Below are 23177 nucleotides of genomic sequence, written 5' to 3'. Positions count from 1 at the left end.
TGGGGTCCGATGGCGGTGCATCGTGGTCAGTGACTCTGGGTGGGTGGAGGAACCAGCCTGCCCCACACCTCTGCTCCACCCGGCGCTGCCGACACACAGCTCATCACAGTGTAGCCGCACGGGGGAGACGAGGCGGAGGGCGGCCGTGAACTTTGGAGAATGGGGAATATCCCGAGGGATGCGCTCCTTCGGCCGCTTACAACTTGGTGCTCGGGTTCAGAGTGCCAAGTCACCTATGGGTTGTGTGGGAAAATAACCCGCACCCTCTCGTCTCCATCGGCCAGTGATGGAATGGACGTGGGGGTCTGGACCAATCGCTGATAGGTCCCGCCCCACCCCGGCGACGCCATGACCGTTATTTGACTTTTCGGCAGAGCGGCCATTTGGTGAGTTGGCTTGTAGGCGACGCAGCCTTTCGGTGAGTTGGCGTTTCGGAAGAGCGGCCTTTCGGTGAGTTTGCTTTAAGGCGTCCCGCCCTTTCGGTTAGTTTGTTTTTAGGCGTCCCACCCTTTTGGCTAGTTGGCATTTCGGCTTCGTACGCTTTTGGTTATTTGGCGTTTCCTCTTTGTTTCCGTTCGGTGATTTGGCTTCCAATCCTTTGCTTCGGCTTCTCGTCCTTCGACGCCACGTCCACACACGATCAAACACAACCAGCAAAAATATGTAACAGAGAAATTGCCACACGTGTATAAAGGATATTAAATGTTGAAGCACTGCAGTGTACAATGTATCTTGCAGGTACTTTAAAAGAACAGGATTCAAAGTTAACCACTGAATTTGGATTTAGCTGTTCTAAATGTTCTGTCAGATCGATGGGAATGTATGACCCTGGGCCTGAAGGTGCTGCAGTGGATGTTCTACGACTCTGGCCCACGACCCGCTGCCCCCGTCACAGAGGATTCCCTTCCAATAGCATGTGATGATGGAGGCACGCAAAATACGCTGCACTGAATGGCTTTGTGCTTCTCTCAGCAGCAGACTGGACTGGGTAACATATCAGCACCTTCCATTTGGGAAGGACACAGCGAAAAGAGAGGAAAATTAGTCCTCATTTATACCTACCTCTTCTTCCCATCCGATCTACTATTTCATAACAAAAATAGTAACATTTTGATAATCCTGCATTTTGGGACTTTGGTCTTGAGATTTACAGATATTCTGAACCACTAGATCAGAGTTGGGAAACCTTTTCATGTTGGAATGGCACATTAGGTTAGCTGTAATCTAATAAGGCCACATCCAAGAAACTTCAATTAGATATACTTCATAATGTACATTATTTTGTTAAAATAGCCCTCATGACTTACTAATGGCTTAATTGTGGCCGTCGGTCGGGGAGGATTATTTTGTTGAATTTTCTTTTACTCGTTAGTATTTTAAATACGTTCATTTTAAGATTAAAATAAAAATAATAAAAGACAAACAAAAACATATTAATAAAAATAAAAGGATTTGTTCTTCAAAATTTGGATTCATTCAAAAGGCCGCACTTAATGGCCTAGAAGGCCGCATGCGGCCTTAAAGCCGCAGGTTCCCCACTCCTGCACTAGACGGTTATTTCAAGTAATACCAAACCAACCTTTAATTTCACTTAGTTTTAAACATGCTACACAGTGGTATAATGAATTTTCCCTGTCTGGCACCAATCTAATCCATGTTCCTGACCCCTGATGTCCTGCTGTCTGATACATACTATATTTTGTTAAGATTAGTGGACTGGATTAATAATTGTCTCACTTTTGCATCCACTGAAACTTAAAATACAAGTACAAATTTATTAATATGTAAAAACTCGAGCACACACAGATCTTCCTTACCGGATCTCTGATTTATATTCCACAAGTCTGTGCAGTGCCATTGGATTCTGCACACCTCGGCCTTCTGCAATATTGTTCACCGCCTTCCTTAGTGCACACAACTATAAACATAAACCATAGAAAGGAAGTTGAACGGTCTGAAAGTGGATAGGTCACCTGGACCAGATGGACTACACCCCAAGGTTCTCAAAGAGGTGGTTTTAGAGATTATGGAGGCATTAGTGGTGATCTTTCCAGAATCACTAGTCAGGAATGGTCCTAGAGGATTGGAAAATTGCAAATGTTACTCCGCTGTTCAAGAAGGGAGCAAAGCAAAAGAGGGGAAACTATAGGCCGGTTAGACTGCCTTCAGTGGTCGGTAAGATTTTAGAGTCCATTATACAGGATGGGTTTCCAAGTACTCAGAAGCGCATGATAAAATAAGCCAAAGTCAGCATGATTTTGTGAAGGGGAGATCTTGCCTGACAAATCTGTTGTGGAATTCTTTAAGGAAGTAAATAACAGGACAGACAAAGGAGAGTCAGTGGATGTTGTTCACCTAGATTTTCATAAGGCCTTTGATAAGATGCCATACATGAGGCTGCTAAAGAAGATGAGAGCCCATGAGCCTTTGACGGCACTGGGCCTGTACTTGCTAGAGTTTAGAAGGATGAGGTGGGACCTCATTGAAACTTACCGAATAGGGAAAGGCTTGGATAGAGTGGATGTGGAGAGGATGTTTCCACGAGAGGGAGAGTCTAGGACCTGAAGTCATAGCCTCAGAATTAAAGGACATTCCTTTAGAAAGATGTGGAGGAATTTCTTTAGTCAGAGGGTGATGAATCTGTGGAATTCTTTGCCACAGAAGGTTGTGGAGGACATTAATGGATATTTTTAAGGCAGAGATAGATAGATTCTTGAACAACTTATAAATACACCAATACAAATATACTCTTAAAAATAATTTAATTTCTGGATAATCTGATATAAATGCCTAACAATAAACAACATTATAAGTATGTTTCAATCGAGTTTCACTGTACCTTAGTTGATATGTGATAATAAACAGACCTATGAACTTTTGAAGTGTTGTCATGTCCCACATTAAATATTAAAATGCCAAAAACAATGTTTTAAATGCCAAAAACATTTAAGTAATGTCCAAGACTGGTTATGTGCATCAAAATCTAACATAAAGCACATGGTAAATGATAAATTGAAAAAAATGCTATCAAGCAATCAGATTTAGACCACCACATATACCTAAATGAATTATTTTGCACATACTGATCAAAAAGATCAATCCACGTTTGGGTGCCTCTTGACTGCGTCAACTCTAATTTCAGAGCCAGTTCTATTTCTGAATTCAGCAAGCATGTGCAACATTATTGCAGAGACACATGTACATTAAACCAAAAATAAGAATTGAAATTAACTCTTTAGATATGGGCAACTACATATCTTGACTCTCAGCTGTAATATTGGGCTATCTGCTGATGTCACCCTGCAAGTTCAAACTGAAATTTCAACACTCCTACAAATATATAAACCATCAGTAATCTTTAAATTGGGTGCGCTTCATTCCTTATTCTTATTTCTGATCCGACTATAGGGACATACAATAATTTTAGTGATAAAATATTCATACCTTGTCAGTGTAAAGGTTGGCAAGGTTCTTCGGTTGTCGAAGTTGATACTGATCATACAGTTGAGCCAGTTTGGCTGCTAATACATGTTCACGACTGAACATTGGGTGGTGGCTGAAAACAATACCAGCAACATCGACGTCCAGTTGAAAGTGTCCCTGTGGCTCACCTGAACCAGCGATATATTGACTATTGTACCTTGACCTCTCGGCCTAAAATCAGAATGCAAAAATCAGTGAGTCCTCTGTTAGAACATAGAAAAGTACAGCACAGAAATAGTTTAGTGTATTATTGTCACGTGTACAGAGGTACAGTGAAAAGCTTTTGTTTGTGTGCTAGCCAGTTAAAGGAAAGACTATAGATTATGCCAGGTTTAGCCAATCTCTTCTGCCTCCACAGGATTCATATATTTCCATATCCCTCCGCATCCATGTACCTATCTAATAGCCTCTTAACGGCCACAATTGTATTCACCTGCATCGCCACCCCCATGCATCCAAGAAACTTGTCCTATACATCTCCTTTAAATGTTGCCCCTCCCACTTTAAAGATCTGTGATCTGACTCTAATTTTTTTAAAGTCCACATATTATCTACAATTAAATGAATTGTTCTAACCAGCTTAAGGAGAGCAGCCAGGAAACAATGTCATGCAAATGGGCACACTTGCTGAAGGATTTCTTGTTTGGGTGATAATGCTGCTCTCCATGGATCTCTACTGCAGCATCCCTGCTTCAATATTGCCATGGTTGCCGCATTTTCCCCCTCGATACACAATTTAAGCAATGCCCATGAAGCATGGTTTCTGCCACATAGCTCCAACGACCTGGGTGTGATTCTGTCCAGAAATTAATTGAAGCCACTCTCCACCCTGATTTTCATGCTGATGCTACAATTAATTGCAATTACTTCAAATTCAACTGCAGCGAGTTCAAAAGCAGTCAGTTGATCAGGCTTGAGGTCAATAAAGCCAATGGCTATTGCAGCTAGAAGAATGATGTAAACATTTTTAAATCAATTCAGTACAATAATCATGCCCCAGTTAATATGCACTAGATTCAATTTTGCTGATTTGTGGTACTGGGATTTATGCTAAAGTGCAGGTACAGACACGCAAGAAGAAACCCACCACGAGGAAATTATGTTATGTCCAGATCACTGACCTATTTTCTAGGTTGTGTCATGCACCAAGTCTCAAGATCTTCATATTTACTGAGAGTTAAGACAATCAAGTTGCAAACATAAAGCTCACATGTTGTTGATTTAATTGCTATTTTAAATAGAGCACGTGTTAGGAATTGCAAGTCTTTCAAATTTCGTTTTCTCTGTATTTATGTGGAAAAACATATTATTGAAAAGGCTTGGGAACTCAAATGCTCAAAAGTAATTGGTAAAAATTATTTCCTGGAGATTTATATTGCGGATATCATAGTCCAGTTATTCTTATTAAGAACAGGCTATTAAATTCGGCTTGGACAAACTCAGAACATTAATAGCCTATAATCTGTTTATTTGCACTTTATCTGTTTATTTATTCATGTGTGTATATATTTATACAATGGTATATGGACACACTGATCTGTTCTGTATTCGTGCCTACTATGTTCTGGTGTGCTAAAGCAAAGCAAGAATTTCATTGTCCTATCAGGGACACTACACAATAAACTCTCTTGAACATCCAATAAGTCAGGGCACTGCTCTTCTACTTTCTTTAAAAGGAATTGTTGATTAAATCCATCGCTATGGATTTGGCTCAATACATACATACGTTATTTAGGGAAACTCAGAAAGTATATAAATGAGTTGAAATACATGGAACTATTTGGCATGTGAAATGATACCAAGTGACCAATGGCCATTTTAAATATTCACTTTTGAGTAATTTAATGTGTTAATATTTTTTGATGAGTCACTATGGAGTCCTATTAGAAACAGCATAACAAAATTTAAGCATGGAAATATAGGGCATGAAAATGTAAAAAAAGTGCATATTTTCACACAAAACCGAAAATGGTGGGAATCCTCAGCAGGTTAGGCAGAGTTTGAACCAGCATTAACGTTTCAAGCTGATGGCATTTCATGAGAAGTAGATAAAAAGTAACTGAGCTAAACCGTTCTCTCTCTCTTACCTCCCTTCCCCTTCACACAGAAGAAATGAAGAAACAAACTATAACTTGTAAATCTTCCCATCAAGCTATAATCCTACATTTTACCTACTGCAGCCTGAAACAGTTCTTACCTGGAGTCTGAAACAGACTTTATTAAAATCTCATCAATATTTGGCTCGATAGGCATTCAGTCAGAAAATATGTTTGATGCTTTAAAACTCAGAGAACAAACAAACACAATGGGCTACTTACCTTTCTATATAAAGTTTCTATTGCAGGATCCACTTCATCATGGGGTGAAAAAATAGGTGGTCTGGTTTTGGTCTGTTTAATTGGGTTAGCCAAGGCTATAACTCTGCCATCGCTTCCAAACCATCTTTTTCCCTTTGATGACAAAATTAAATATCTTTAGATAGCTCAGATGTTCGTAGATTATAATAACGTGCAACTTTTGTTTGAGAAATGTGCAAAAGTATACCCATTATTGGTTTTGCCTACCTCTTCATTTTTAAGTAGTCGATTCTCAATAATGTTTTGGTTGGATTTGGAAACTTTTGGTTTTTCTCCAACATATATGCCTTCATCTTCAAGAAACCTTGGTTGCATGTCTTCAGGAACCTTTTCTGATGTAGATACTGTACATCAGAATGAAGCATAGAAAAAGACTGAGACACAAGGGACTGTAGATTCTGAAAGTTTGAGTAAACACAGTGCTAGAGTAACTCAGAAAGCCAGGCAGCATCTGTGGAGGGAATGGACAGACCACATTTCAGACTGGGACCTTCCTTCAGTCCGAAACATCGTCTGTCCATTTCCCTCCACAGATGCAGCCTGACCTGTTGAAGTCCTTCAGTAGTTTGTTTTTTTAACAGAGATTGCCTATTTGTTGGTAATCAGTTTATGGGAAGACATTAAAAAATGAAGGATTTCAACATCATTGAATCATCCTGTTTTTGTCCTACATTATGTATTAAATATTTCTGCTAGCGTATCTGCTAGCATATTTATAATAGAGAATGTTTACATAAACATTAGAACCCCACTTATTACTGGGCACCATGCATTATTATTAAGTAACTTGTAAAGATTAAACTGCCAAAAATTTGAATGAAGGAATGATTTATTGTTTTGATAAATGGGTTAACAATTTCACAAAGTAATTGGCCAGTAGTGTTTCAGACAATTGAATTCATCACAAAATGCTATTTCCATGTTTAATGTTTGCTAAGTAAAAAGTCAATGCACCAATTTTCTTTCTAAATGGAAATGTTCAAAAGAAATGACATACAAAATAGATTACCTGACAGAATACTGGGGATAAAAAGGGCTTTTCTATCTCTCTGCTGTCGATTGTTGTAGCCTTCATAATCAGGAGCTTTCACTATGAGAAAATCACGAGCTGTCTGATCAATTATAAAGAGATAGTCATCCTCATCCTCCTCATCATCATTCACAAGCCGCTCATCCTCTTCCTGCAGTAATTAAAGAACATTGTTTTATTTTCCAGTACATGACCACTTACCAAAAAAAACCACATAACACATTCTCTAATGCCGAGTCTTACAACGACTTCGGTTTTGTTTTTCCAGCTGCTATATTTGAAACACTTGATTTGGCTATTTGGAATTCCATGCTCCCTGAAGCTTTTTGCTTTGTATCGCTTCTAGCCTCTTAAAATTAAAGAAATATTTGAATATAATAGACAGAACTCCATTAAAGATAATAATTCCTTTAAACAAAGTTGGAACCTTTTCTGTGGGGACAAATAGCAGAAGTATAATGAACTGTAACTCCTAAGACTTCTGCCTTGCCCAATACTCGATCGTGTCACATGACTTTGAACTAAACGATGACCTGAATAATGCAATAGTTATTGAATACGTTTGTTATTGAATGTTATTGAATGCTTTTAAAAGTTTTGAATGCTTTTGAATAAATGTCTTCACTCTCTTCAAGTTCCCCTGTGCCACACTGGCAGAGCTGCTGCTAACAGTGCCAGAGACCCAGGCTTGATTCTGATTTCAAGTTCTGTCTGGGTGGAGTTTACATGTTCTCCTGTGACCACGTGGGTTTCCTCCAGGTGCTCTGTTTCCTCCCACATCCCAAAGATGTGCAGATTTGTAATTAATTGTTTTTAGTGTGTAGGGAGTGGATGCTAAAGTGGGATAACATAGAACCAGGGGGAATGGGTAATCGATGGGCAACGTGGACCTAGTGAGCCGAAGCACCTATTTTCATGCTGTATCTTCCTTTCAATTTGAATAATTGGATCGGAGGAGAGTTGGTTGGCAAAACAATCGGATTCTTCTGCCAACCACAACCTAAAAGCTGCCAACTGGAGAAAAGCCTGATGTGACTTTCCCTTGGTTCACATGCTTTAATTATAATAGCATTGGCTTTCAATTATTTGCGATCATGTTGTGGGGAATGCAAAGCGGCTGTTGGCTTGCAAAGAATGTTGTGAATGGTTCCAGTCATAAATAAATACACTGGAAGTTGCAAGACTGAATAAATGACTCCAGATTAATCGCAAAATGTCAGAATTGTCAAACTTCCACATTCTGTTCCACCTTATGGCAAAAACAGGAAAGTAGACTATTATCTGAAAGGTGACCGATTAGGAAAAGGGGAGATGCAACGAGACCTGGGTGTCATGGTACACCAGTCATTGAAAGTAGGAATGCAGGTGCAGCAGGCAGTGAAGAAAGCAAATGGTATGATAGCATTCATAGCAAAAGGATTTGAGTATAAGAGCAGGGAGGTTCTACTGCAGTTGTACAGGGTATTGGTGAGACCACACCTGGAGTATTGCGTACAGTTTTGGTCTCCTAATCTGTGGAAAGACATTCTTGCCATAGAGGGAGTACAGAGAAGGTTCGTGAGACTGATTCCTGGGATGGCAGGACTTTCATATGAAGAAAGACTGGATAGACTCGGCTTGTACACGCTGGAATTCAGAAGATTGAGGGGGGATCTTATAGAAACTTACAAAATTCTTAAGGGGTTGGACAGGCTAGATGCAGGAAGATTATTCCCGATGTTGGGGAAGTCCAGAACTAGGGGTCACAGTTTAAGGATAAGGGGGAAGTCTTTTAGGACCGAGATGAGAAAATCATTTTTTACACAGAGAGTGGTGAATCTGTGGAATTCTCTGCCGCAGAAGGTAGTTGAGGCCAGTTCATTGGCGATATTTAAGAGGGAGTTAGATGTGGCCCTTGTGGCTAAAGGGATCAGGGGGTATGGAGAGAAGGCAGGGATGGGATACTGAGTTGGATGATCAGCCATGATCATATCGAATGGTGGTGCAGGCTCGAAGGGCCGAATGGCCTACTCCTGCACCTATTTTCTATGTTTCTATGTTATGATTCTGTGTGGAAATGCACATGTAAGAACATCATGCTGTATCTCAGTTTTTTCCACCAATCTCCCTATGAATTGTGTCTAAATTCAGACGATGAGTACTCATTTTAACATAATACGAGAGCTGTGAGTGAATTTGTATGGTCCACTACCTGCATAAAGGGAGAAATAGGTTACTGGAGAAATAAATCTTGCTTCTTAAAAGTTCGGTCATCTTTGAAGTGTTGCTAAAGCACATGTCAACTGTTAAGTTTTTCATTTTGATTGTTAGATAAGCTAAATATTCTGTTCAGACATTCAAAAGAAATGCAAGTAACATCTTTAAAGTTTAATGTGTTAATAAGATATATTTCCTGTACGTTGAATTGTTCGCATGCTGGGTTAATGTGGTGATAACAGGGTCTGTGTGAGAGCCCAAAAATTAGATAAGTGATAAATTGATTCAAAACAAACAAAAGAAACATAGGGTTGTTGGAGCAAACTAATTTCCAGACCATACTTATTCCTCAAGAGCCAGCAATTCATTGCAATTACATTTGTGCTCAATCGTTTACATTCCGATAAAATATCAACACTCTTTTCTCATTTCACCGACACTATTTTTTTTTCTAAACGTTCAGTCATATAATCAGTTGAAAAGACTGTACTCAAACTGCTGCCCCTTTGATGTTGTTTTTTTTCCCCCTACAATAATCCTTCACGGTCAAGAGGGAGATAAACAATCAAGAACATATGGGAAAATATTATTTAACCAGAACCATGCCATTCATGGTTACACATCGCCATCTTTTCCACATTATAAATAAAAATAAAACTTCTGGGAATCATAAAAAAAAAGAGGGGGTTGGAAATTGGAAATAAAATCTGAAATCCACAGCACCTGTGGAAAGAGGAACAAAGTTAATGTTTCTGGTTAAAAATCCTCTGTCCTAATTCGAGAAGAGAGAAAGCAAGTTAATTTTAATTTGGAGACAGGGTGGGTAAGGGGTGGATAGAAATCCAAGGACACCGTGGGAAGCTTGAGAAGAAATTGTAATATGACCCCTGAGATATGTGGATCAAAGTTAGACATGGTGAGGTGCTGGAAGACTGGAGGTTGACTAATGTTGTGCCTCTATTTAAGAAGGGCTGCAAAGAAAAGCCCGGTAACGATGGGCAAGTGAACCTAACATCTGTGGTAGGAGAGTTACTGGGGAGGATTCTGAGGGATAGGATATACATTCATTTGGAAAGACAGGGGCTGATTAGAGATAGTCAACATGCTTTTTGTGTGTGTGGGAGATCACATCTCATGAATCTGATTGAATTTTGTGAAGAAGTAACCAAGAAAATTGATGAGAGCAGGGCCACAGATATTATCTATATGAACTTCAGCAAGGCTTTCGATAAAGTTATGCATGGTAGGTTGCTCTGGTAGGATCGCATGGATTCCAGGGAGAGCTTGTGGATTGAATACAGAATTAGCTTAATGGTAGGAAACAGAGAGGGCTGGAGGAAGTGAGTGTGTTGCTTTTCCGACTGGTAGCCTATGACAAGTGGTGTGTCTCAGGGATGGTGCTGGGTCCATTGCTTATATTGTTTATCAACAATATAAAGGCATGACAAGCAAGTTTGCAGAAGACTTAAATAGGTGGGGGACAGTGAAGATGGTTATCAAGAATTACAGTGGGATCTTGATCAGCTGGGCAAGTGGGCCGAAGAATGGCAAACAGAGTTGTTCAGCAAGGATGAGTTGTGCTGAAAGCCTGTTTCCAGGCTGTACGATAAAGAACATAAATAATTCTTCTCCTCAGAAGCCTGACCCGCTGAGCAGATCCAAAGTTTTCTCTCTTTATTTCTGATGTTCAGCACTTTCAGTGTTTTGCTTTTCAACATATATAGCAATTAACTGCACGGTGAGACAGCGGTAGAGTTGCTGTCTTACAGGGCCTGCAGCGCCAGAGAACCGGTTTCGATCTCGACTACAGGTGCTGTCTATCAATTTTGCTTTCTGCAGCATACAGATTTGGATGTTGACTTTGTTAAATCCATTGTTCCTCACTATTTGCCTGGAAAAGGTGTTTTCACTTTGCATTAGTCCGAAAGCACACCAATGGATCACAAAAATAAGTCATTACACATTATAAACCAGCTTAATCTTTGAAAAGTGTTCCATATCATGATCTGATTGAGTGCCACAGATTACTGGGAATAAGTCACAGAGTGATACAGCACAGAAACAGGCCCTTCAGCCAAGTGAATCCATGCCAAACATAAATCATCCAAAGATAAAGTGCCAAGGACACGAAGCTGAGCTGATTTTTATCCTCTCACAACATCCACAATCTCATGTGTTTCTCGCAAGACCTATTCAGATAGTGATCTAGATATGCTTTATTGCAACAGTACTATAATGAAGGCAACTAACAAATGACACCACTCATTGCTATTTTTCTAAGTTCTTTCCTCCTTCAAAAATCTTGAAAAACCGAAGCATAACTAGACCAGAATAAAATGTAGCTATGTTTCATTTTTTATTTAGTTAATTGTTGAAAGGAAGTTTGACAGCAAATGTTGGAAACAAGGAAAGTTAACAGAAAACATACATAGAACAATACAGCACAGGAACAGGCCCCTCAACCCACAATGTCCGAGACAAACATGATACTAAATTAAACTAATCTCCTCTGCTTGCATTCCCTGCATGTGTCTATCTAAAAACCTCTTTAATGCAGCTATTGTATCTGCTTCCACCACCATCCCTGGCAGCGTGTTCCAAGCACTCACCCTTCTGTGTAGCAAAAACTTGCAAGCACGTCTCATTTAATCTTTCTCTCTTTGACCTTAAAGTTCTGCTCTCTAATCTTTAACAATTCCACCCCATGAACAAGGTTCTGGCTATCTCCCCTATCTATGCCTCTCATAATTTTATATACTTCTATTCTATCTGGTCTCCCTCAGCCTCTGATACTCCAGTGAAAACAATCCAAGTTTGCCTAACCTTTCCTTATAGTCGATGCCTTCTAATCCAGACACTATTTTCATAAACCTCTTCTGCACCCTCTACAAAGAACCCAAATTCTTGTAATAGCACATGACTTCCTGACTTTTATACCCAATGGCCGAATCAACAAAAGCAAGCATACGATAAACCTTTACTATCACCACTTTCAAGGAACTAGGGAACTATTAAAACTGTCATGCCATTAATTGTATATTTTACTCTTATAGCCGACCTCGCAAAGTACAACGCCTGACTCTTGCTCAGATTACACGCATCTATCATTTCTCCACCCATATATGTAACTGACCCATATCTCACTATCCTTTGATAGACTTCCACACTGTGTGCAAAAAATCACAAAGATCAGAGGGCCCAGCAGAGATCCCTGCAGTCCACCACTGCTCACAGACCTTGAGCCAAAATATAATTTACTTTGTCTTCTATGGTATGTCACTTTTGGATCCAAAATATTGAAAAATAATTGTTTCAGTAGGTTACTGAAACACTAGGCAACTTGTATTTCCCTGGAAATTCAGCAATGTTATACCTTTCCTTCTTCCTCCTTTTCCTCATCTTTGCTGACTGCGGACTCTTCACCACCCTCCTCTGCCGCTTCTTCACCCTGATCAACGTCATGAAGTGTTTGCGGGTGACTCCTCACTTCTGACCCTTCGTTTGAATCTTCAGGTTCAGGATCAAAATTGAAGGTGAAGAAGTTGTATGCCTCCTCAGTGGATGGGAACCCTTCCTGGAAATATAGAATAATATTAGTTTAGAAGTCTGTGATTGGTCATCTTGTTTCATTGAAGGAAAAAATGAATAGATTGAGTATTGCCGGATTTCAAGTTTATCCTGGCTTCTTTCCACATTACAAATATTTGTAGGTTGAGAATTTGGAGATTACAACACAGAAACGGGCCCTTTGGCCAACCAAATCCATGCCAACCAGCGATCAGCCCATACACTAGCACTATCCTACACACCAGGGACAATTTACAGTTTTACCAAAGCCAATTAATGTACAAACCTGTACGTCTTTGGAGTGTGGGAAGAAAGTGGAGCACCCGAAAACTTACCTGATCACAGGGAGAACCTACAAACTCTGAGTAGACAACACCCGTAGTCAGGATGTAACCCAGATTTCTGGAGCTGTAAGGCAGCAACTCTACCGCTGCGCCACTGTAGCAGTTAGGATAATTGTCTACGCTAAACTATCCCAGAGCATCGGGGAGGAGGGGGGAGGAAACTTGAGAGAATATGTTACAGAAAGTGAGCAAATGAAATATCTCTGAGAGCTGCCATAGACAAGTGACCTCCTTCTACGTTGTATAGAAATATACCATGCACTTATTACATTTGCAAAGTTTTGATGTTATTTGTTCAAAAAAAGATTAAATGCAAAATTATGCATATCAGTCAAAACCAGTATCTGTACTATTCACTTTGCCTCAAAAATCATGACTTCTATAGTTTCCATTAGCAATACAAAACCACTGTTGCACAACATCAGCAAAGGAAACAGTCAACAAATTCCATTCCACTGCATGAAAGACAGTTGTGAGCAGTTTTGCGCCCCATATCTGAGGAAGGATGTGTTGGTGTTGGAGAGAGTCCAGAGGAGGTTTACAAGAATGATACCAGGAATGATTGGGTTAATATATGAGGAGCATTTGAAGGCTCTAGGCCTGTACTCGCTGGAATTCAGAAGGATGAGGCGGGGATCTTATTAAAATCCACTGAATAATGAAAGGCTCTGATAGAGTGGACATGTGGAAAAGATGTTTCCAATAATGGGAGAGTCAACAACCAGAGGGCATAGCCTCAAAATAACAGGATGTACCTTTAGAATGGAGATGAGGAGGAATTTATTTAGCCAGAGGGTGATGAATCTGTGGAATTCATTGTCACAAATGGCTGTGGAGGCCAAGACATTGGGTATTTTAAAAGCAGAGATTGACAGGTTCTTGATTAACAAGGGCACCAAAGGTTATGGTGAGAAAAAGGAGAATGGGGTTGAGAGGGAGAAACATCAGCCATGATTGAATGTGGGAGCAGACTTTATGGGCCGAATGACGTAATTCTATTTCTATGTTTTATGGTCTTAGAAACATAGAAACATAGAAAACAGGTGCAGGAGTAGGCTATTCAGCCCTTCGAGCCTGCACCGCCATTCAATATGATCATGGCTGATCATCCAACTCAGTATCCTGTCTGAAGAAGGGTTTCGGCCCGAAACGTCGCCTATTTCCTTCGCTCCATAGATGCTGCTGCACCCGCTGAGTTTCTCCAGCATTTTTGTGTACCCAGTATCCTGTACCTGCCTTCTCTCCATACCCCCTGATCCCTTTAGCCACAAGGGCCACATCTAACTCCCTTTTAAATATAGCCAATGAACTGGCCTCAACTACCTTCTGTGGCAGAGAATTCCAGAGATTCATCACTCTCTGTGTGAAAAACCTTAACTGGAATATAATCTGAGAGATGCGGTCTACCCATAACACAAAAATTAACAATGTTAAAATAAATCACATCTATCCATCTGTTATTAATACTGTAGTAAACAATAATCAATCTTGGTAAATGGTATTCATTCTAACACAAAGGCTTAATTAAAACCACCTTTCAAACAAACCAATGAAAAAAATTATGCATACATTAAAGCTTCCCACATCCTGGTCCAAATATATTCTACTGACATATGCCTCCAATATTTTATTGTATAGGATAGATTGTCTAAAAAAAAGTATTCTGATAACATTTATGCCCCGAGTCAATATACAATTAATATACAACTATTCCTGACCTCAGGTGCTGTCTGTATGGAGTTAGCAAGTCTCCCTGTGACTGTGTGGGTTTTCTCTGGGTTTCCTAGTTTCCCCCCACATCCCAAATGTATGCTGGTTTGTTGGTTAATTGGCCTCTGTAAATTTCCACTAGTGTGCACTGTGATGTGGAAGTGGGATAACATAGAACTAGTGTGAATGGGTTGGCATGGATGATGGGCCAAATGACCCATTTCAATCCATCAAAAAGCTGACAGGACTTGAATAAGTCTGAAATTATACTCTCATACCTGTGCTAAAATCTCTTTACCATATTTTATGAACATTGGGAGTATATCATGTGATAGAAGCAGAATTAGGCCATTCGGCCCCATCAAGTTTACTACACCATTCAAACATGGCTTTCTCTCCCTTCTAACTCCATCCTTCTTCCTTTTCCTAATAATCCCTGACACCCATACTAATCAAGAATCTATCTATCTCTGCCTTAAAAATACCCACTGACTTGACCTTCACAGCCTTCTGTGGCAAAGAATTCCACAGATTTCCCACCCTCTGACTAAAGAAGTTCCTCCTCATCTCCTTCCTAAAGGAATGTCCTTTAATTCTGAGCCTATGATCTCCAGACTTAGACTCTCCCACTAGTGAAAACATCCTCTCCACATCCACTGTCCAAGCCTTTCACTATTTGTTAAGTTTCAATGAGGTTTGCCCCTCATCCTTCTAACGTCCAGCAAGTACAGGCCCAGTGCCATCAAACGCTCATCATATGATACCCACTCTTTCCTGGGATCATTCGTAGCCTGAACCCTCTCCAGAGCCAGTACATCCTTCCTCAGATATGGTGCCCTAAGCCGCTCACAATACTCCAAATGCAGCCTGACCAGTGCCTTATAGAGACTCAGCATTACATCCCTGTAATTGTATTCCAGCCCTCTTTAAATAAATGCCAGCATTGTGTTTGCCTTCCTTACTACTGATTTGACTTGCAAATTAACTTTTTGGGAATCCTGCACCAGCATTCCAAAGTCCCTTTGCACCTCCGATTTCTAGGTTTTCTCCGTATTTAGAAAATAGTCTAATTTTTTCCTACTATCAAAATGCATGACTCCACACTTTGGTACACTATATTCCATCTGCCACTTCTCTTCCCACTCTCCCAACCTGTCCAAGTCCTTCTGAAGAGTTCCTGCTTTCTCCACGCAATCTGCCCATCTATTTTCGTATCATCTGCAAACTGCAAAAGGCTTCAATCCTCTCATCCAAATCATTAACATACAACGTGAAGAGTAGCGCCCCTAGCACTGACCCCTGCAGAACTCCACTAGATACTGGCAGCCAATCGGAAAAAAAACCCTTATTAACACTCTTTGCCTTCTGCCATCCAGCCAACCTGCCATCCATGCTAGTATCTGCCCATTGAATCCATGGGCTCTCATCTTCCACAGCAGCCTCACATATGGCACCTTAACAAATGCTTTCTGAAAATCTAGCAAACAACATCTATGGACTCTCCTTTGTATGTCCTGCTATTTACTTCTTCAAAAAACTCCATCCAGCAGATTTGTCAGGCAGGATCTCTCCTTCACAAAACCAGACTGCACAGAAACAGACCCTTCAGATCACTGAATCTGTGTTGACCATTGAGCACCCATTTATAAAACATTTCTATCAATTCCATCCCCAATCACCCACACAGCAGGGCCAATATAACCTAAACAATTAACCACCCACTACACATAATTTGGTGATATGGGGGGAAACTGGAGAAACAGTAAACCCACACGATCACACACATACTCGCTGCAGACAACACCAGAAGCCAGGATTGAACTAACAATAATAATTCAGCAAACACAGATAGGATAACATTTATTAAGCACATATTTGTGGTTATTCCACATTACAAATAAGGAAGGTATGATAATAGTGTTATGATCTAATTGTATGTGATAAATCTGTCCACTTCACAGTGAATAAAAACATTTCTTCATATGTTCCACGATCTAACAAATTATAGAAGTGTTCTAAGCAATGTTTTACAAAATTGGTTACAAATGTTCAAGGACAATTGAATGCTAATATCATTACTGAAGGTTAAGATTACATCACCCCAAGTAAATCTGGTAACAAGCAAACATCCAATTTCACTGTTAACTGAAAAATCTGAATTTGGCAACTAAAGCGTCACCATCTGGAACCACTCAATTGAATACACTATAACAGGAAACTTTCTTTTATTTGCAACAGTATACCAATGAGTTTTTATATGGAAACGAAAGAGCAGATGCTAAAATTGTAAATGAAGTTGCAAAATGGACCAAATTATCAATGACACCTATCAATCCATGACTTTGCTTTTTGATTAAGATTAAAGACCAAGTGAAACTGACTAAAGACCTTGAATGTTTTTGGTTCATCAGTGAGTATCCATCAGGTGGCGCCATCAAGTGTGGCAGCCTCGCCAGCAGCCGTTCCTCCTTTCACCCTTTTTTGTTATTTTTAGTATGTCTAAAAGTATTTAAAGGTTTCTTAGTCATTTTTATGTGGGGGGGGTGGGGGAAAATAGGGGGAAACCGTTTCTCAGTCACACCTGGTCGGAGATGCGTCTTTTCTCCGAATCGCATATTTGCCCCCCCCCCCCCCCCCCCCCCGCGGCCTACCAACTGGATTGGTGCGGCCTTTCCTGCCGGAGCTTCAGCGGCGGCGCAGCACTGAATTCCATCGCGGAGCAGGCGATGCCTTACCGAGGATCGCCTGTGTTGAAGCTCCAGAGTGTTGGGCCTGCTGACTTGAACACCATGGAGCTGTGGTCTACAAAGCTTCTAGCCACAGGCGGCGCTGACTTTAACATCGCGGAGTCCTGGGATCTTTTGCCGAACGTCACCCGTGTTGAATTTCCGCGCAGCTCGTCCCGTGGACTTCGGGAGCCGTGGTCTCCGGTAGGAAGCGGCCAATTCGGTAAGTCCAAGCTGCTGAGAATCTTCTTCCATTCCGACGCCGGAGTTCCGATCATCCCGTCGAAAGGGCCTGAATATCGGGTCATCGTAGCGGCGACTGCGGAGGGATCAAAGGCCCCGACCACGGGTGAACAAAGAAAAAGATGACTGAACTTTATTGCCTTCCCTCACAGTGGAAAACGTTGATACCGCTGTGTGGGGATGTTCATATTAAACTCTATCATGTGTTGTGTTCATTTTATTCGTATAGCTGTATGGTAACTCAAATCTCACTGTACCAATTGCTGTATGTGACACTAAATGTACCTTGAATTTGAGTATCAAGATAGAATTGAAGGCTGTATATACTTGACAAACCTAAATTAATGTTTTGAAGATCTAATTAAAGTAGAGGATGGGGCAAAGATTTGTCTAAAATCAAAATGTTGCAGATTCTGGAAATCTTAAATGTATACATCCAGTGCAGGTCAAGCAGCATCAATGGAGAGAGAAAAATATTTAATGTTTCAGGTTGAGGACATCTCATCAGCATGTCTAATGCAGTCTTTTATATTAAATGCTAGGACATACTTGACTAAGTTATAGAACCATAGAATGTGGAAACAGGTACTTCAGCCCAACTTGCCCACACCGGCCAACATGTCCCATCTACACTCGTCCCACCTGTCTGCGTTTGACCCATATCCCACTAAACCTGTCTTATCCATGTACCTGTCTAAATGATTCTTAAACATTACGATAGTACCTGCCACAACTAGCTCCTCCGGCAGCTTGTTCAATACACCCACCACCCCTTGTGAGAAGAGGTTACCTCTCAGGTTCCTATTAAATCTTTCCCCCCTTACCTTAAACCTATGTTTTCTGGTTCTTGGTTCCCCTACTCTGGGCAAGGACTCTGTGCGTCTACCCGATCTATTCCTCTCATGATTTTGGATGCCACTATAAGATCACCCCTCATTTAATTTAATGTTCCTCACATAAAATTGCAAACTAATGATCAATAGGCTGGATTAACGGCAAAAGTTTGAGTGGAAAATGAAATGGTGTGAGCAGAAGGTGATAGAGATTAGTGGAAGTGGGCAAATCATTAATTTAGAGGAGATACAATGAATGTATCCCAAACAATTTATGTTGGGAAACTACCCACTGATAACTTTTAGAAACAGCACAGATGATATAATCACTCAGCGTATTCAAATTTACTGATGAGACTTACGAGTCCTTTTTCCTTGATCATTAAAATGTCATCGACAGGCTGCTCAGTCCGCCTCGCCAACCTGATCTCTCGGTTGCCAAACATATTAATTCCCTTTCCCATTCCCATATTGTCCTCTCGGTCCTAGGCCTCTTCCATCGTCAGAGTGAGGCCAAACATAAATTGGAGGAACAGAACTTCATATTTCGCTTGGGCAGCTTACAACCTGGCAGTATGAATATTGATTTCTCTAACTTCAAGTAACCCTTGTATCCCCTACCTCTCCGTCCATCCCCGACCCTAATCATTCTAGTTTTACTGTTGTCCTGCTGAGTTTTGTTGCTTGCATAACTCTTAAATCACTATCCTACAGCCAAAAATGGATCAGTGTGGACTCAGCATTTACGTGATCATCATTGCCTTCTACATTTCTTCCATTCATTTGTCCTAAGTACCGGCTACATCTCTCGTTTCACTATCCCCTGACTCAGTCTGAAGAAGAGTCTCGACCAGAAACGTCATCTATTCCTTTTCCCCAATGATGCTGGTTGACCCGCTGAGTTACTCCAGCTTTTTGTGTCAGTCCAGTTTAAACCAGCATTTGCAGTTCCTCCCTACACTTCTGCTGGTTGGCCTAATTCCCTTTATTCATTTTGCAGGTTCTCTGCCCTTTCCTACCCATGCCATATGTTGCAGATTCATCAGAATGATAAAGATTGAAGCTTTGATTGCATTCGGTGCACAGTTTGGCTTTGATTCAAAAGAACAAGATATTACAGGAAACTGATAACATTCTTCAGAAATTTGAGGAGATTTGGCATATCACCAAATATTCTATCACACTTCTGCTGGTGAATGGTGGAAAGCCTAATGACTGGTTGTATCATGGCCTGGTTCAGTAACTCGAATGCCCCAGAATATCGGGGGTTGCAGAAAGTGATGACCATTGACCATTCCATCAGGAGTAGTGACATCCCACCATCAAAGGATCTACAGGAAGTGCTGCCTCAAGAAGGCAGTTAGTATCATCAAAGACCCACACCATCCTGGCCACACTCTCATCTCGCTGCTACAATTGGGAAGAAGGTACGGGAACCTGAGAACAGTTACCTCTCAGTTCAAGAATAGCTTCCTCCCATCAGCTCTTTTATTCCAAACCATTCACAATTCAGCTACATACCATTTGTCTTCCTAATTGCTCATTATATCTGCACAACACTAATCAAAACCCTACCTCAGCACCACACTACAAAGTGCACTACATAATTTGCCTTGCACTATTGTTTGGTTAGATAGTATAACTGATAATTTACTGTATTTTTATTTACAACGTTGTTGATTTAATATGCCTGTTAAAGTCACAGCAAGGAAGAATTTCATTGTTCCACTCCAGGTATATTTGACGATTAAACATTTTTGAGTCTTGTCTTGAGTTGATAGAGTAAATCCACTTCTGCTGGTTGGAAAAACAGAACAAGACAGCATTGTTTAAAAATGAAAGCCAAGCCTCTCAGGAGTGAAGTTTGGAAATGTAGTCAGTGACAGAAACTTGGATAACCACAAAGTTGCGTTGCAGATCATCTATGATCTCATTGCATTGTCTTCGTCAGTTATAACTTTAAGAATGGAGACAAAAACTTGTACATTTGAAGTACAACTTATAAAAGTTGTACTTCAAAAGATCTATACAATGCATCAATTCTTTATAACTAACTCATTTATTCCAAAGCATTCATACCATTTGCCTTCCTAATTGCTTGCTATATACTTGTGCTTGCACAATAACTCTCCTTGTTTCAATTACAAAGCTGCCCAGATCTCTCTGAATTCCAAGATTTTGGTGGACATGGTGTTTATTTTTTCTATCAAAGTGAACAGCCTCCCATTCTCTTAAATTATCCAGCACTTTCATTGCCCACTCACGTTCTACCAACCGTTGCAGATTGCTTGAAACCTCACAGTTTAGTTTCCACTTGGATTTTTGTTGCCAGTAAATTTGTAGAGAATACATCAAACCAAGGGCCGATATCTGTAACATCAATGTAGATTTAGGTTGTTGGTGCACCAGCACTCTCATGGCAATAGACTGGGTAAGGAATGTTGTATGAACTCTCCATATTAATCACAGCTTGTGCATTTTCTTTATCTTGCCATCTGCCACATTGAAGCATCATCTATCTTCAAAATACCTAATTAAGGATGATGAACCTTTAACCAAAGTTGGTTTAACATCTTGCACAAATAGAATGCAATGCATGAAGAAAAAGAGTGTGCCACTGGTTTACGAAGACTTGCCTTTGGTTTTGGCTTCAATCTACTTGCTATCTCACGAAACCTAACCCTTGGAGGAGGAATCGGTGATTCAGCATCTCTTGGTCTCTTCGCATATTCTTCATCAACCTGAACAGATGACAAAAACATTGAGTTAAAGTATTATCATTGGAAAAAATGCTTATGCCATTTTACATACAAGTTCGCACACGTTATTGGAGTAGATTTTTGACCATTCGGCCCATCAAGTCTAACTCCTCTGCCATTCAATCATGGTTTATCTCTGCCTCCTAATCCCATTTTCCTGCCTTCTCCCCATAACCCTTGACACCAGTTCTGATTTTAAAAAATGTCTATCTCTGCCTTAAACATATCCACTGACTTGGCCTCCACAGCCCTCTGTGGCAATGAGTTCTACAGGTTAATAGACAATAGACAATAGGTGCAGCGCCATTCACTGTAATCATGGCTGATCATCCACACTCAGTACCCGGTTCCTGCCTTTTCCCCATATCCCCTTACTCCGCTATCTTTAATAGCTCTATCCAACTCTCTCTTGAAAGCATAAAGAGAATTAGCCTCCACTGCCTCATGAAGCAGAGAATTCCACAGATTCACAACCCTCTGTGTGATAATTTTTCTCATCTACTTTCTAAATGGCTTACCACTTATTCTTAAACTGTGGCCCCTGGTTCTGGACTCCTCCAACATCGGGAACATGTTTCATGCCTCTAGTGTGTCCAAACCCTTAATAATCTTATATGTTTCAATAAGACCCCCTCTCATCCTTCTAAATTCCAGAGTACCCTTGGACTAAAGAAGCTCCTCCTCACCCCCTTTCTAAAAGAACGCCCTTTAATTTTGAGGCTATGACCTCCGGTCCTAGACTCTCCCACCAATGGAAATATCCTTTCCACATCCACTCTATCTCTGCCTTTCACTATTGCGAACGTTTCAACAAGGTTTCCCTTCAACCTTCTAAACTCCAACGAGCAGAGGCCCAGTGCTGTCAAACACTCATGATATGCTAACCCACTCATTCATGGAATCATTCTTGTAAACCTCCTCTGGACCCTTACCAGAGCCAGCACATCCTTCCTCAGATATAAGAGACACTGGAGGGACAGTCATATTTGAACACAGCAAGAACCATGAACAATTTAATTGCCCTATCTGGGACACAAGACAATAAACTCTCTTGAATCTCTTGACCTCTTGACCTCTTGACGACAGGCAGAACAATCCTTGGTGAGACGCACACAAATTCTACACCAGAAGGCTGGAAAATTATGATAATTTCTAAGTTATGGCATTTTGCAATTTGAAATCATACTTCATGCTTCACAAATGAACCATTTTCCACATTAATGAGGAAATTAGACCTTGCTGTTCGGAGACAAATTTGGCATTGGTCACTGGCAGAACAAAAGTTTAATAGTGCTACTAACTCTGCATAATTTAAAGGTGGTCTTCCTGACCAAGATCCAGCTTGGCACTGTGAAACTGCCTCAGTCAGGGCTCCTTTAACCTACTTACTTTCCTCAGGTTATTCATTGTCTACACCCTTGCTCTCACCTCACTAGCCCCCATTCCATTCCCACAAAGCTTCCTCTCCTCCTTCACAGTTCTGTCCCTCAGATCTTACTGGTTCATGGTTTCCAGACCCTGCAAGCAGTTCCTACCTCCCATGCCTGGATTCTCAAGGTCCCTTCAACAACATTTTAGCTTTCTCCTCCCACTTTGATATAATCTCCTCCCAGGCCGTTGATTCCCTGACACCGTCTGGATTCTGCAACAACCCCCCCAGGCATCAATACATAAGCTCTCTTGAACTCCAGGTCTTAATTCTTGCTCTAATATCCTCCACCAAACTCCAATTTGTAGGACTTGGCATCTTCTTATCACAGACGCTGCAGAAAGTATTGCTTATGCTGGTCTGATTATTAACCAAGAAAAAAATGTTCTTTATGAAATATAAACAAAGCTACTTAATGCTTTACAATCAACAATTATTAAATGAATTACAAACTCAGTCTCTGAGCCAGGTTAAAAGGTTCATATTTTAAAATAAGCGGC

At 40.6% G+C, this 23177-nt stretch overlaps 1 protein-coding gene across 1 annotated transcript in view; it reads right to left on the bottom strand.

Moving 5' to 3' along the window:
- Positions 1-23177, bottom strand: part of cc2d2a (coiled-coil and C2 domain containing 2A) — a 127374-nt gene that overhangs the window by 71071 nt on the left and 33126 nt on the right. The window contains exons 9-15 of the mRNA XM_033025732.1: positions 21126-21230; positions 12440-12640; positions 6850-7021; positions 6048-6184; positions 5802-5933; positions 3445-3654; positions 1818-1918 (exon numbers count right to left, since the gene is read on the bottom strand). Coding sequence (XP_032881623.1) covers positions 1818-1918; positions 3445-3654; positions 5802-5933; positions 6048-6184; positions 6850-7021; positions 12440-12640; positions 21126-21230 — 1058 coding nt within the window. The remainder of the gene's footprint in view (positions 1-1817; positions 1919-3444; positions 3655-5801; positions 5934-6047; positions 6185-6849; positions 7022-12439; positions 12641-21125; positions 21231-23177) is intronic.

The sequence above is a fragment of the Amblyraja radiata genome, chromosome 1 (assembly GCF_010909765.2).
Source record: "Amblyraja radiata isolate CabotCenter1 chromosome 1, sAmbRad1.1.pri, whole genome shotgun sequence".
In the NCBI taxonomy this organism is placed as follows: Eukaryota; Metazoa; Chordata; class Chondrichthyes; order Rajiformes; family Rajidae; genus Amblyraja; species Amblyraja radiata.
Note: the sequence above shows the minus strand (reverse complement) of the source record. Positions and strands in the feature narration are given on the sequence as shown.